Source organism: Rhipicephalus microplus, chromosome X (genome assembly GCF_043290135.1).
Source record: "Rhipicephalus microplus isolate Deutch F79 chromosome X, USDA_Rmic, whole genome shotgun sequence".
Classification (NCBI taxonomy): domain Eukaryota; kingdom Metazoa; phylum Arthropoda; class Arachnida; order Ixodida; family Ixodidae; genus Rhipicephalus; species Rhipicephalus microplus.
The window spans coordinates 129,316,637-129,333,124 of NC_134710.1; the positions used below are offsets into that span (position 1 = coordinate 129,316,637).

Genomic DNA, 16,488 nt, shown 5'->3' on the forward strand with positions numbered 1-16,488 from the left:
AACGGGGAGGGCGCGGTTTGTGCCGCGGGCTCCGAAACCCAATTTTGCAGGAGGCCGCTGTCAGAACTTGTTCGCGGTCCCCGAGAGAAGGCTTGGACACTGGGTCGCGTGTGACACCGTGTTAGCAGTGTTCCGAGAAGCGGAGCGAAATTTTTACAGACAGGTAGTAATCAACATGCGTTATTTGCAACTTAGAAAAAGAGAGAGAGATAAAACAGAGCCAACCGCGGAATGATTGCCAGAGAAACAAAACATTATTGATCAAAGACAAATTAAGTGAGCGAATTACTGTGGTGAAAGAAAAATACTGCGACGAAATATGGCTATTCAGGGTTTACTTACTGAAAAACTGTCACCCCGTTGAATTTGTTGTTCTAGGGGGAAGCTGCTTATAGCGCCTGACCTTGTTGGCATCCGCCATGCGGAGATTCGTAGGTGTGAGACACAGATGCGAGAAACAAAAAATATTTACCAATACCAATATTAATCATAAATGGGACAGAACGATAAAAAACACCTAGAATCACAAACCCCCCATACTAGTCGGCGACTTCAACGTACACATGATGGACCTTGGGAACTATAGCTTTTTCGTCAGAGCTCACTGTCCGCTCTCATAAGTGGTTAGAAAACCAATGATATATAGTCAACTTCGAAACATGAGCGTATAATAATAAAAAAGTTTAAAACAGACGAACAACAATACTATTTGTGACAGAACAATATAAAACACAAAAGCATGCCCTCATTTGTCCGGCGAGGGAGGCAATAACGTTGATGGGCGAGATAATGAGCACATAGAGAGAGAGATAGAAAAGAAGAGATAACGAGAAATTAAGTTGGCGAAAAAATTTCCTTCCCGACGCGAGATTCAAACTTGCGTACCCACGAGCCGGAAGCTGTGGCGTCCTATAACCACTCGGTTGTCCAAGCACGCTGGCCGCGCGCCACCAGCAGGCGCATAGCAAGGGGCTGAGAAAAGGAAGCGAGGGTTTGACAGATTCGGAGAAGAGAAGAATAAGTGCACAAAGAAAGAGATGAGAGGGGAGAGTCTGAATACAGAGAAAGAGGTAGCAACGGAAGGAATAGAAAAAGACAGAAATGCAGAGAAAGAAATAAACAAAGACAGAAACAGATACAGAAAATGAGATAAAAAGGAGAAAGCATAGTCGCTTGGAGTATTGCAAGTTCCCCATGGGGCGAAGAAAAGAAACTGCCATTTCAATGAACCTGCACACGTTCCCTTAATTCGCTCATCACCGTTCTCTTCTTCCTCCCTCATAGAACACGTTCGCCAATTTCTCCGACGTGCACAAATCCATCATCAGCCGACTAGCTCTGCTATGACCCAGCCTTCCGCGGCATCATGCAAGCCACGCTACTTCTTTCTTTCTTTCTTTCTTTCTTTCTTTCTTTCTTTCTTTCTTTCTTTCTTTCTTTCTTTCTTTCTTTCTTTCTTTCTTTCTTTCTTTCTTTCTTTCTTTCTTTATTTCTTTCTTTTCTTTCTTTTCTTTCTTTTATTTCTTTTCTTCTTTCTTTCTTTTCTTTCTTTCTTTCTTTATTTCTTTATTTGTTTATTCATTTATTTCTTTGTGTATTAAATTCTTGATTTATTTATTGATTGATTTATTCATTTATTTTTAATCTCCACTCGGCTTTTCCTGAACGGCTTTGAAAGGTTTTGCATATTCGCCAACTTCTCGCGCCGTGTCAGCAGCATGGCGGCGTATGGTGGCGATGCTTCCTATTTCACTGCTACCAGAGGTTGTTTTTCCGAAAGTTGGTTTTCCAAGAGCATAGGTTGAACCTCGTAATGTTCCGAACAGTCAATATTGCCCGGTAACTTGATTAAGAGTCTCATTTTGCACTAGAAAGCAAAATTCGAGGTTGAGTCTAATACGCCTAATGTGAAAATAAGCCTTTATATCGACACAACTAGGTACTTAGGCGTGAACGCCAAAAAATAGGCATTTATACACACTATAATTATGTAGGCCCGTGTGCTCAGCTTTGGGTGCACGTTAAAGGAGCCCAGGTGGTCAAAATTTCCAGAGCCCTCCACTACGGCGTCTCTCATAGCCATTTGGTGGTTTTGGGACGTTAAATCCCAAATATATATCTATATACGCACTATAAAACACTTTAATAGTCCTTCTTAACCTAATTCATGTTCACATAACAAAGTGCAGCGATAGCCCCGTAAGGAACAAAATAGGCATTTGCCTGAAATCCAGTGTCTATCTGAAAACGCTAGGCGTGCTCAGCAAGGGGTTCCCTTCAGGAAAGGGCGAAGCCTTCCCCCCCGTGCACACGCCTACTCTCATTAGGCACAGCGCAGTTTCAGCACACCTGTCCCAATGTAATTTTTGTTCCACAAAAACGTGCTATGGACGTTGCTAAGATGTGACCTCTAGCGTAAATAGATGTTGAAACGAAATCAGTCTAGAAGACAACGTAAAGTACATGATCGCTGTATTTCCCATTTCGCCGAACTGTCTGTTAGTCTACAGACTCTACATCGTCTCTTCGTGAGTCCCCCAACGCGGGTGAGCGCCCCTCGGCGACAGAGGACTGAAATCCTCCGCCCCCCAAAAGGGGCCGATCGAAATAGGTCGTCATTGCAGGGAGGGGAAGGCGCATCGTCGAAAGGGGTCAGTGTTATGTCACCTCCCGCGACCGCGCTGCGACCCCGCGGCGAGGAGAGGGAATTCCTGGAAGACGCCCCGGAAGTTCCTGCCGCGGAAACTTTCTCGGCCGATGGAACGGGCCATGCGGCAAAGCCCGCAGCGAGGTGCGCGCAAATCCGCTCCGGTGTTTCCACGCTGCTGCTGCAGCGCCCTTCGGCGGCGATCAGGACGCCATTCTAGATGAACGCCTGCTCCGGAATGCCGCGCGTGAATGGTAACCCAATTGTAACTGCCGAGATGCTACGCTCGAGGTTTTTCCGTGTGTCGTTGAAAGAGAACTATCGTCATCACGAACGCGCTCTCTTCGTCCTGATGTTCTGCCTCACTGTCATAACATGTGCGCTGCCGATTTGTCCGCCATGGCAAGCGATAACTCTGATGGGCGTAAGAACGAGTACAGAGAGAGAAATGTACTCAGTGAAAAGAAAATCGCTTGGCAAAAAAAAAAAAACAATTCTTGGCAAGGCGAGGTTCGCACCAGCGTACCCGCGACACGAATACACGTCTATAACGCATGCTAGCAGCGCATAGCACAGCCTCGTATCGTACAGTATAGCAAGGAGGCGGGAAAGTGGAGTAATTTGGAGGATGATGGCAAGGATGTAGAGGAAGAGAAAGAAAGAAAGAAATAGGAAGAATGAAAGAAAAGAATGATAGATAGAGATGAAGATAGAAATAGGAAGTGATAAATGGAGGCAAATAGGGGTAAGTAGATAGAGAGAAAAGGGAAGATATAGAAAAGGAAGGAAGGAAGAAAAATAGGAAGAAACGAACGGCAGGGAGGTTAACCAGTCTATAGGCAGCCGGTTCGCTACCCTGCGCATGGGAGGGGGATGGGGGAGATGAAAGATAGAGAGGAGAGAGGGAAGAGAGATAAACACAGCACATTAAGCAGAAAAGGAAAAACAGAGCAAGGATAGGCATGTGCAGTATAGTTATAGCCAGGGGTGAAAAAAACAGACAGGTGAGTGGTAAAATCATATCCTAGCCAAGAACACCTATAGGCATATGCGTATCAGCAGGGGGAGCAAGGGTGGCACGAGCCTCCCCACTGAGAAAAATTAAGGGGGCTGAATCCCCCCATATAGTGGTCACTATTGGCTGCACGCTGGGGAAACCAACTGAGGCGAAGTTTTCCTTCACCACAGTAATCGCTCAATTATATTGTTACGAGGAAATAAAATTGTTACGAAAAGACGTTACAATATAGTCAATTTTTTTTAATAATTTATGCTGTGACGATTTTCCTTGTAGGCTCTTTTGCGCTGCGGGCCGCCTATGCAGCGCATTCACGCACTGTGCTTTGGCATTGCAGAGCAGGCTAGCGCTGAACAGGGACCCTACACCATCACTTTTCCACGCTTTTACTCTGCCGTGACTGGCCGATGCAGCTATACGGATGGGAACGAGCAAACTTTTATCGATTGGTCAAAACATGTGCTGCTTTGGGAAAGTAGTTTTCTTTCATCGAAAAGGAACAGCATCACCGCTGCTCTGTCGAAGCTGTTGTGGGCCGATGAGTGTTACGCATCTTTTTTTTTAATGATTTAGTTTTGCCGTACTGGAAGCGCAAAAAAAAAAAAAAGATTTCCACTTTAATATCCGATAAACCTGATCAGCCTTGCATACCATAACTTGGAGCGATGGTGGCATGCAGCTTGCGAAGTGGCGACGAATAAAGCTATGGGCTCTATAGCACAGTGGGAAGTTCAGCTTTTAAGCTTGCCCCGCAACTCGACCAGGAAGAAGGTGAAAGACCATGCTTTTTACCACTAGGGAGACCTAATTACAAGTCGGGCTAGCTAGTTGGTTGGTTTTCATTGAACTTGAATTGTCCTTTACATCATAAGTGCCACTCGGACAGCAAAGAAGCACACGTGCAGCGCTCTTTATTTCTCCCTCTTTCTCAGTAAGTGTGAGCTCACAGAGATGCACATTTGCGCAAGCTCCTAAACGTCGTTATGCTGCACAGTGAAAATACTTTAATATACTAATATTAATACGTCTGTCCAGCTGCTATAAGTAGCCGCTGCTAATGTCATCGGCAGCTAAACTATTTGAATTACGTTTTTGAAAGAGATGCTCTCCGGCTACTCCAGAAAGCTTTAGGTATTATTCAGCCCTTGAATGCGCTGTTTAATGTGCATGCGCTGTAGTAAACACTTCGAACTTTCATAGATTCATGACGTCATGTAACCAGCACGCAATTTTATGGCACTCACAAAATTTTGAACGTTGAAAAACTAATGACACACAATGTGTCATATTGAAAAAAAAAAACAAAAAACGAGATTATTCTTTTATTTTCACGTGGTCATGCATAAGTGGTCGTTATGCAATGAATCATTTTCGCGTCATTTGTTGCCTCGCGTAACGAGCTGGTTCTTTGTGCATGACACAGCATATTTAGGCCAATCTATATACATCTAAGGACCACTACGAAAGAAAGCGACGAGGGGTAGTTCAACGTAGGAGTACATGCGCAATGTTTATCTCCTTGTTATAAACTCAGCTAGCAGTGTAATTGTACTCACTTTGCGCCAACTTGATGTCTGCCTTTTGCAAAGCAGATTCAAGACCTTGCGTGGTTCTGTGGTAGAATACATGACGGCAACATGGAATGCTTGGGTTTCATTCCTGCTAAGATCCTGGTTTTTATTCTTTTCAGTCGTTTGATCGACGCTGCCGAGGCCGGAATCTTTTAAATGTTCTCTCGTTTAAATTCTAGGTAGATACAAACTTTAGGGCGCATAGCCGCATACCCGCATATAGCAGCCCATGGTATACGGGTATGTGACACACATGACTGAAAGAGCTTCATGACATACACGACATGGTTTTTCACGTTATTTATGACGGAACCAGACACATCTCAAACCATCGCGCCCCCTTTGCCATGAGGCAACTACGGTGCAGCAAGACGTAGCTGGCCAGATAAGGTAGACAAGGTAGATAAGTAGATAGTATATATATAGGCTGACGAGTAAGGTAGGTTTGCCCCCCTCCCGAATCTTGAAAGAGTTGGTGCGTCACTGTCTATATAATGGGCCCACCATGCTATAGAAGCCGCCGGACACTGAAGTGGATCCACGTCAACGTTTGTTCTTTTGCTTCATTTCCTCAAGTTCGAGCACTTCTGACACAGGAGGTCCACAGGCAGCAGCAGAAGTTAGCTAGTGTGAGGCACACACGATGTCGGCGAGTCGGTGATAGGAGGGTGGGGAGCAAGGGTCACACGCGGTGTAGAATCTAAAGCAGCAGCGCCCAAAGCTGGGGCTACCTCCGTGGCTGCTGAAAGCCATTGGATCCCTGATCGGGGCCACGAAATTGCCGAATGGGGACTTGCTGTCGGTCGGTCACCACGCGGCTTAAGACACTTACACCGGATGACTTGTTTTTCTGGCCGTCGTCTTCGCTGCGAGCTGAGCCCAGTATCCGCAGCCTCGCCTCGGCGTACTCGGCTTCCCGCTGCTGTAAGCTCTTGACGGGTTGCCGGATGGACGACTTCTCGGGACCAGTGCCGTTCACGCTCCCACCAGACCGGCTCGCGTCCGGGGGTCGCTTCAGAATCTTCACGGCTGGCGTGTACTGCGTCCGAACACTGTCTTCGAGCAGTACACGCGGCAACACCATCACTTCACCGACACCGCCAGCGCCGCCTCCACTTGAAGGAGGATTCGCGTTACTGTTTGCGGAGTTTGTTTTCACCTTTAACCTTTTCAACATCTTCTCCAGCACGCCATTTTCGACCATATCCTCCCAGTCGTCGCAAATATCCTCTGAAATGTCGTCTGCCATAACCGCGTAACAAAACACCACCAATATGCTATGGCGCCTACACAGCGAGTATACACAATGGCGACAGTAACGGCCTAGCACGGACTCTCAGCGCGAGGGGCGTTCTTTTTGGGTAGACCCACTAGAGAACACCTGAGAGTTTGACCCACTTCAGTGTTCGGCGGCTTCTCTACTATATATATATATATATATATATATATATATATATATATATATATATATATATATATATTGGGAAATGTTAGAGGCCCGTGTACTCAGATTTGGGTGCACGTTAAAGAACCCCAGGTGGTCAAAATTTCCGGAGCCCTCCACTACGGCGTCTCTCATAATCAAATGGTGGTTCGGGACGTTAAACCTCACAAATCAATCAATCAATCAGTATATATATATTGTGATGACTGAGAGCCGCGGAATCAGGGCTCTGGGCGCGAGGAGTTAGCTGGAAGAAGCAGAGGAAGACGAAGGACAGAATAAGAACAGCTGGCCCAGGATCGGGCGTTGTCTCTTGTTCTCTGTCTGCTTCCTTACAATGGCGCTGTCCGACAAGTGAACCCTCTACAGGAAGATACCGGTACGTGTCCTCGCGGTTCGTCGGCAGCGCGGGCTTCTCCATCGAGGAACGCCGTTCACGCTTCCTTGGCGATGGGGCCCACCCGCCACTTCAGCTACCCTTCAGACTACCAGTGGATGGCGTCCAGGCCTCCCCTGTGGTTCTAGAGCATGACCTGATGAAGACCGTGCCACCGCTTCACGGCAGGGATGCTCACCGGCTCCAGTCCTTTGGGAATGCAGTTCAAGCTTCCCACAGCAGTGTCTATAATTGTTCCAAAAAAAATTCACCCGGCAGTAGCCTCCCATTGGCTCTCATATGTCACGAGACGAACTGCCGGGGAGGGGGGAGAAGAAGAGGAAAACTGGCAGCAGCGGGACAGACAGGACAGATGTGGCCTAGCGGGCGTTAGGTTAGGGGTCAAGTTCTCTCAGTTTCCGGGAGAATATTATAAAAAAATCGCCCGGCAGTTAGTCACGTGACATATGAGAGCTAATGGGAGGCGAATGCCTGGAGAAAGTTTTTGAACAATTATCGCGGTTGCCGGGAGAATCCACACACCCTCCCGTTACCAGCACTCTTCCAACATACGGGACTCCACGGAGCACTGTCCAGGCTTCCTTGGATGGGCATGTCGCCACCGTGAATACTGCTCGCACCGCATACTCCGCGGACGCGAAAAAGAGTGGTTCCGATGCCTCATGTGAATGTGCCGTGGAGCTGTGGCGTACCATCCCGGCAAAATTTTTCAGTCATTATAGACACTGCGGCGCCAGTATCGACCAATGCAAAAACAAGTATACCTTCAACGGAGACAGCAACGACGTTGGACGGCGAAAAACAATGTCTTGTGGAGTTCGAAAGATCCGCAGTTTTTGCCCCCGGAACTGCGGCTCCTAGTTTTCCTCAGGGACAGGGCGAGGTCGACGAAGCATAGGGGAAAGGGAACGGCGTTGAGGTGAAGACGACCAGTGTCTGTTGAAGTTCCGGCGAGGTGAAAATGTGTCCATGGTGGCAGGCTCGCCTGATACAGCAGGCTCCGGTCGTGGTGAGAAATCATATTTGTTGGGCCAGACGTCATCACGCAGCAAAAACTCACACCGTCTACAAAATCGCGCCACGTGACCCGCAATTCCACAGGCGAAGCATATGGGGCGGTTGTCTTGAGCGCGCCAAGGGGGGAGGGGGGTGAACAACAAGAGAGAAGGCAGGGAGGTTAACCAGGCACATGCCAGGTTTGCTACCCTACGCTGGGGGAATGGGAAGGGGCAATAAAGATGAGAGCGAGGGGAAAGAGAAGAGAAATAGAGAGAAAAAAGAGGATTGTAAGTCAATCGGTTGGCGCGTATGCAGCGGTGGCACTACACAAAAGTTAAAGGTTGTCACGTAGGCCTGTAGTCCTCAAAAAGCACAAGACAGCTTTGACTATTTTCTGAGCCAACGAAAGGCGAGGACGGTGTTCCAGTAGCATCTGCATAGAGAGTGGCCGATCATCCAGTTCTGAATGCGTGGTGGTGGTGGCCGGGAGAAAGGACGGGCAGCCTGGTACATAGGCTCAGTCGGTACGACAGAGGGGCGCGTGGACGTAGGCGTTCGCGACAGGCGGACGTCGGGTTCCGTTCAGTGCTTCGGCATAGGTCAGTGGAGCAGCCGCTAGTGGTGCGTGACCTGTTAGTAGCACCTCGGACACTTGCTCATGAACTACTCGCTGTATTGATGGCACTAAAGTAGATGGGGCACCTTCGGAGGTATAAGGCACGAGGGACAACTGGCGTGCGACCTCCTCTCGTACAAATTGCTTGATCTCGAGAAGCAAAATGATGTGGTCTATAGCAGTGCCAGCCGACGTTAACGCGGAGATTGTTGCACATGGCGCTCTGGCACGACGAGTGGTGTCACGCTGTTTCCAGAGCTCGTCATAACTCTGACAAAGTTGGATCACTTCCGCTACCGTTTGCGGGCTCTTGGCAACAAGCATCTGAAATGCGTCGTCAGTCACGCCTTTCAAGATGTGTTTGATCTTCTCGGCTTCTGTCAGGGCCGAGTTGACACGCCGGCAAAGGTCGACCACATCTTCGATATAACTGGTGTAATTCTCACCACTCTGCTGAGCCCTAGTACGCAAGCGCTGTTCGGCCTGTATTTTGCGAAGCGGTGGACGGCCAAACAAGTCCGCAAACACCGTTCGGAAGGCCGACCAGGTGGGGAGGTCTCTCTCGTGATTACGGTACCACAAGCTGGTGACGTCGGTCAAATAAAACTGGACGACAGTAAGCTTGTGCGCATCGTCCCACTTGTTGTGCTTGCTCACTCGGTCGTATGTCGAGCCAGTCTTTCACGTCCTTGTCATCGGCCACTGAAGGTAGGCGGATCGCGTTGCCGAAAGGAGCCGAAACAGACAGGAGCTGCAGTAGTTGGAGCCGAGGCGGCCGCCTGCTGATCGTCATCCGTGGACATCGTAGCAACTGGAGGCAACGTACGGTTTCGCAATTCCAGGATTATGCGTTACCCAGCACTTCCACCAATTAAAATGAGGCGTTTTAGAGCGGCACTCTTTTATAAAACAGAAGAGCGGTCAAGACAAGTCAAGTGGTAATTCCGGAACCAGCCTGTGTACCCAGACAACTAAACGTCGTCCTCTTCACAGACTGTGATACCCCCTGCCTATCCGAGTAGCACTCATCTTCTTCACTACTATATATATATATATATATATATATATATATATATATATATATATATATATATATATATATATATATATATATATATATATATATATATATATATATATATAGTGACCTTCCCGGCGGAGTTCGAAGCAGTGGCGCCTTCGGGACCGTGTTGGCGTCGCCGTCTTTCGAAACAGTGGTTGCAGCGGTGAGATTCGTAGCGCCCTTCGTAACGTCGTCGGAGGCGCATATATATATATATATTGCTACGGATGTGATGGGTTTTCTGTACGAAAGGATGGTGTCCATAGTGCAAGAAGGTTCGCGTCCGTAAAGGAGGAAAAAAGGAGAGAACCCAGTGCTTTGAATGGCGGTATTATAGGCGAACGTGATGAACGGGAGTACTCGGTCCCAAATGGAGTGGTCCGACGAGATGTATACATAGACAGCATTTCACCAAGGGTGCCCAGCACCTCCACCAAAGCTGTTACGGATGTGATGGGTTTATTTACACTGAAAAAGATGTCAGCGCTATACCGTCACTGCCGAATCACCATTGCTCGAGAGCGTCCGATCTCTTCTTCTTCCTCGCTCTTTCAGTCCGCGTTACATTATATATATATATATATATATATATATATATATATATATATATATAGTAATAATTCTGAATAACGGACGTTCTGCTGTTACTGAAGAAGTAGCTCGCGCACGCCGATCACCGGTAGCCAGACCTGCCTGATAAAGCACCTTTCGCCAAGCTGCGTCTGAACCTTTCTCGACGTACAACACCTCTATTTTAAGTGGTGGAGGAGCCGGCGTTCCCATGAACCTGGAACTTCGCAATCGGACGCTGCCCTCACCGTTCACCATGACTGCTCCCGGCCCTTCTCAAGCTGCCCTACCAACGACAGTCTTCTGTACTGGCGTGCCTCGGCAACGCGACCCAGCAATTTTTCGCGGCAACGACGAACAAGACGTCGAGGACTGGCTCGTCGAGTACGAAATCGTAAGCGCTTCCGACAAGTGGAACGCTCGCGACCAGCTCACGAACGTGCGCTTTTACCTCGCTGATGTGGCCAGCATCTGATTCAAGAACTACGAAGGCGAAATCACCAACTGTTCCGCCTTCAAGACCACCATCGCCGTGGTCTTCGGTCGTCCCCCCGTGCGCCGGCTTAGGGACGACCGCACGGCGGAGTCCAGCGTAGGGACGAGGCCTTTACAAATTACATCGAAGATGTCTTGTCTCTTAGCAAGCGCATCGATGCATCTCTAACTGAACACGACAAAATCAAGCACATCATCAAAGGAGTTGACGACAATACCTTCCAGATGCTCGTCGCTAGGAACCCACAGACTGTCACCGACGTTATCCAGCTCTATCAGGCGAACGACGAGTTGCATAAGCAGCGTGTCTTGACGCGCAGGGCCGCTGAAGATACAGCTGAACTTTCCACCCTCGTGCACGACGTCGCTGCTGATCACAACACCCTCTTACTGCCCCACATCAAACAATTCATTCGTGAAGAAGTTGCACGTCAACTTTCTCTTGCGGCTGAACCATCCAAGCCAGTGACCTCGTTAGACCCACGTCTACGCCAGGTCACTGAGGCACAGGTCACGCAGGCACTGCCTTCATCACCATCTATCTGTCCCTACGGCACTGACCTACGCTGCCATCGTTGCTAGACCCCCAGCCCCACCTGTCTCTGGTGCATACTGGGGCACCGGGTCCTCCTACCCTACGACGCTGCCTACATACACAACACACCATTCTACTTCACCCCCTGCACCTTCTGTTGTTAACCCATGGCGCACCTTCGAGAATAGACCCATTTGTTTTGCATGTGGTTTTGTGGGACATATAATACGCTACTGTCGCCGTCCCAACTTCCAGCCTCCGGACCGTGGGAATTCTGCAAATTACCAGGCTGCCCAGAATCCCCAGTGACCATATTCCCCTATCGCCGACGCATTGTCCCCACGCCACCCCGTCGACTCTCGCCGGTCATTACCACCCCGTCGCCGATCTGTCTCCCCGATGCTTCGGCGCACGAGCCCCGCTCCAGAGGAAAACTGACAGCCGCAGGTCCGGAGGCAATAACTGCGTTGTCGTCGAACTCTCCAAGACCTTCTCTTTGTCCACCCAATGAAATTGATGTGCTAGTAGAAGGTGTTGATGTACGTGCACTTTTCGACACAGGCGCCGTCGTTTCTGTAATTATTGAAAAACTGTGTCGCGATTTGAGAAAAGTTACAACGCCGCTTACGAATCTTGCTCTGCGTACAGCCACCTCCCATTTCATTGCGCCGACGGCTCAGTGCACAGCACATGTTCTTATTCAAGATGTTTGGCACGCCGTCAACTTTGTTGTTCTTCCATGTTCATCTTACGACGTCATACACAGGATGGGATTTCCTTTCTACCCATCAGGCCCTCATCGACTGTGCTCGTGCTGAGCTCATTGATTGATGTGTGGGGTTTAACGTCCCAAAACCACCATATGATTATGAGAGACGCCGTAGTGGAGAACTCCGGAAATTTAGACCACCTGGGGTTCTTTAACGTGCACTCAAATCTGAGCACACGGGCCTCCTTCATTTCCGCCTCCATCGGAAATGCAGCCGCCGCAGCCGGGATACAAACCCGCGACCTGCGGGTCAGCAGCCGAGTACCTTAGCCACTAGACCACCGCGGCGGGGCGGTGCTGAGCTCACGTTGACAAATATGTGCCTTGATATCGACCACCACAGTCCCTCGAAAGTGTTTGCCGCAGCTCATGTCCGCGCCTTTGTCCACCGTCCAAGTGCCTGTGTTTTCTCCTGCTGCCACTAACTTGACGCTCCTGTTCCAACCAACTATAGCTAGTGCGCACCACCGAACCATCGTCCTTCCGTTTGCCGTCATCAACTTTTCCAATGGTTCGGCGGTACTTTATGCGTGCGACGTCTTGTCCATACATTCTACTACGCGGCGAGTGTCTGGGGAGCCTCGAGACTTTAGATTGTATTTTCGAAGACCCGGTGTATCCAGACAAGCCATTTCTACCGACTTGTGCCATTACACCCGCAACTGACGCCAATGACCCTGTGGATGTATTCCGCAAGTCAATTGATAGCCACCGCACGCCTGGACAGCAGTAACAGCTGATCAAGCTCCTCCATCGTTTTCGAGCGTCGTTTGACCACAATCAGCCTTCCTTAGGTCGAGTGTCATCTGTTGTTCACCGTATAGATACTGGTCGAGAGACAACATTACGACAGCGTCCATATCATGTGTCGAATGCCGAACACCGGGTCATCAAGAATAGGTCGACGTTATGCTGAAACGTGGCATAATCGAACCGTCAAGCAGTCCCTGGGCCTCTCCAGTTGTGCTGGTGAAGAAGAAGGATGGATCCATCAGGTTCTGCGTGGACTACCGACGTCTCAACCGAATCACGCGCAAGGATGTCTATCCGCTGCCACGCATTGAAGATGCCTTGGACTGCCTACAGGGAGCCGAATTTTTCTCTTCTTTAGATCTGCGCTGGCAGGCACCCATGATAGAGGCCGATCGCGAAAAAACAGCTTATATCACGCCCGACAGGTTTCCGAATTCACAGTCATGCCCTTCGGCCTCTGCAACGCGCCAGCTACTTTCGAGCGAATGATGGACTCTATCCTTTGAGACCTCAAATGGAACGTTTGCCTTTGTTATTCAGATGACATTGTCTTTTCAACTGATTTAGCAACCCATTTAACCCGCCTCGAGAAAGTCCTCGCTTGTATCTCCACCGCGAATCTGCAACTGAATCTGAAGAATTGCCATTTCGCCACTCGAAAGCTTACGATCCTTCGCCACGTGGTTTCGAATGACGGCATTCTTCCTTACCCTGCCAAACTCACAGCCGTTTCAGCGTTTCACAAACCGACCACCATGAAACAGCTCCGAAGCTTCATAGGCCTTTGCTCCTACTTGATTGATTGATATGTGGAGTTTAACGTCCCAAGACCACCATAGGATTATGAGAGACGCCGTAGTGGAGGGCTCCGGAAATTTTGACCACCTGGGGTTCTTTAACGTGCACCCAAATCTGAGCACACGGGCCTACAACATTGCCCCTACTTCCAGCGCTTCGTCCGCAATTTCGCGACGATCATCGCTCCTTTGACCAAGCTCCTCGCCGCCTCTAGAGACCTTTCAGCCTGGTCTACCACCTGTGACGATTCTTTCAATGAACTGCGCCGCCTCCTCACGTCGCCGCCTATTCTGCGACACTACGGCCCATCGGCATCCACAGAGATCCACACCGATACTAGTGGTGTCGGGCTAGGCGCTATTCTTGCGCAGCAGAAATACGGCTTCCAAGAGTACGTGGTTGCCTACACAAGGCGAACTCGTAGCAAAGCCGAAATCAACTATTACGCCACTAAAAAGGAATGCCTCGCTATTATTTGGGCGATAGAGAAATTTCGACCTTACGTGGACGGGCGCCCTTTTGACGTCGTGACTGACCACCACGCCCTCTGCTGGTTGTCGTCACTGAAGGATTCAAGTTGTCGCTTCACCCGATGGGCGTTACGCCTTCAAGAATATGATATTCGCGTGGTCTATCGCTTCGGCCGAAAACATTCGCGTGCAGACGCCCCCTCCCGTTCGCCCCTACCCCCTGGCCCGGCCTGCTTCGAAAGTCTCATCTGTGATGCCAATGCCGTCACCATCTTCGACATGCCACCTGAGCAACGCAAGGACCCTTGGGTTGCTCCGATTCTAGACATCATGGCTGGGCGGACGGCTTCTCCCCCTACTAGCACGTTGCGTCGGCAAGTCGAGCACTTCACCACTCGCGACGACGTGCTGTACCGACGCAACTACGCACCCTGTGGACGTCAGTGGCTACTCGAGATTACACGTCATCTGCGATCCGAAATTTGTTCCACGTTTCATGACGACCCCAATATGGCCACGCAGGTTTCCTGAAGACTTATTCTCGCATACGGCTCCGATATTACTGGCGTGGAATGTACCGTTTTATACGACAGTACGTTCGGGCCTGCTCGAAGTGCCAGAGACGAAAGAGTCCCCCTCATCACGCCAGCGGTACCTAATTACCCTTACCATGCCCATCCCGACCATTCGACCATGTCGGCATCAATATCTATGGTCCCCTTCCAAACACTGCAGACGATAAACGCTGGGTCATAGTTGCCATCGACCACCTCACGCGGTATGCCGAAACTTCATTCCTTCCCTCGTCTACAGCGAAAGACGTTGCGACTTTTGTTCTTCACAACATCGTATTATGTCATAGAGCACCTCGAGAGTTATTGAGTGATCATGGTCGTGTACTCTTGTCAGACGTCATCACAGCATTGCTGCGTGAGTGCCACGTCGTTAACCGCACTATACAAGCGCCTATCATCTCCAGAACAATGGAATGACAGAGCGCTTCAATCGCACCCTTGGTGACATGCTGTCTATGTATACATCTCGTCAGACCACTCCATTTGGGACCGAGTGCTCTCGTTCATCACGTTCGCCTATAATACCGCCATTCAAAGCGCTGGGTTCTCTCCTTTTTTTTCCTCCTTTACGGACGTGAACCTTCTTGCACTATGGACATCATTCTTTCGTACAGACTTGACTCCTCAGAGTCCACGACTCTGTCTGAAGCCGCTACATAGGCTGAAGAATGCCGCCAACTGGCAAGATCATTCACAACCAAAGACAGAGGACTCCAAAAGCACCACCATAACGCATCAATTAACACTACTTCCTACGATCCAGGTTCACTCGTCTGGCTGCATGTCCCTTCTGCTACGCCTAGCCTTTCTACCTAGTTCGTCCCCAAATATCACGGCCAATATCGTATACTACGAAAAACGTCGCCGGTGAATTACCTCATCGAGCCACTGGAACCATCTTTTGACCAACGTCGTCGTGGCCAGCAAATAGACTTAATCCCTACTACGACCCTCCCCTGTTTACTTGTCCATAGGTCGCCAGGATGGCTCCTTATTTCGCGGGCAGTAATTGTAATGAATCTCTCTCTAACAACACCTCTCTTTCTCTCTCTCTCTCTCTCTCTCTCTCTCTCTCTATATATATATATATATATATATATATATATATATATATATATATATATATATATATATATATATATATATATATATATATATATGTGACGCTATGATGAATGGGCGACGTGGCCCAGTCACTACCTACTTACGTTACATATATATATATATATATATATATATATATATATATTGAAATGAAGATGCGCGAGCCTACGGGGCGCGGAAGAAGAAGAAGAGTAGTGGAGCGGCGCCTGGACTGTGTGGTTGGGCGGAAGCGTTCTAGGCCTGTCTCAGAAGTACGCTGCTATTTCACAACGCCATTTCACCTCATTTGTAAATAAACACAGTAACTAGTAACAGTTTGGTGGAAGGTGCGGGGTACATCGATCTGGACGACCCACCTCTACCGATTTTGCGACGGAGCAGACGCTTGGCAGGCTTGCCACCGCAGCTAGCAGACATGGAGGACGCGGAAGCAGGCCATAACAACCTCGTTGCTGATGAGCGACATGCTCACCCGCCAGGACAAGATTGCTGTGGCATGCCGGAACGTCAGCGGAGGACCTTTTCGGGGCAGCCGGATGACGATGTTGACGACTGGCTCAAGCACTACCAAAGAGTGAGTCGCAGCAACCGCTGGAGCACTGCTAAGCAGCTCGAGAACGTGGTGTTTTTCTCGTCGGTACCGCGTCTCTTTGGTTCGACAACC

The 16,488-nt window shown here is 49.2% G+C and overlaps 2 protein-coding genes across 3 annotated transcripts in view; both read right to left on the minus strand.

Moving 5' to 3' along the window:
- Positions 1-16,488, minus strand: part of p130CAS (Serine_rich_CAS and FAT-like_CAS_C domain-containing protein p130CAS) — a 164,344-nt gene that overhangs the window by 94,739 nt on the left and 53,117 nt on the right. The gene's annotated exons all lie outside the window — the stretch shown is intronic.
- On the minus strand, positions 5,550-6,495 carry LOC119175474 (SUZ RNA-binding domain-containing). The gene has a single exon (XM_037426410.2). The coding sequence runs from the start codon at positions 6,483-6,485 to the stop codon at positions 5,964-5,966; it is 522 nt and encodes a 173-aa protein (XP_037282307.2). The 5' UTR covers positions 6,486-6,495; the 3' UTR covers positions 5,550-5,963.

What these genes read in the sequence shown, in the direction of transcription:
- LOC119175474 (XM_037426410.2), bottom strand. Translation starts at nt 6,485, where the DNA reads ATGGCAGACGACATTTCAGAGGATATTTGCGACGACTGGGAGGATATG.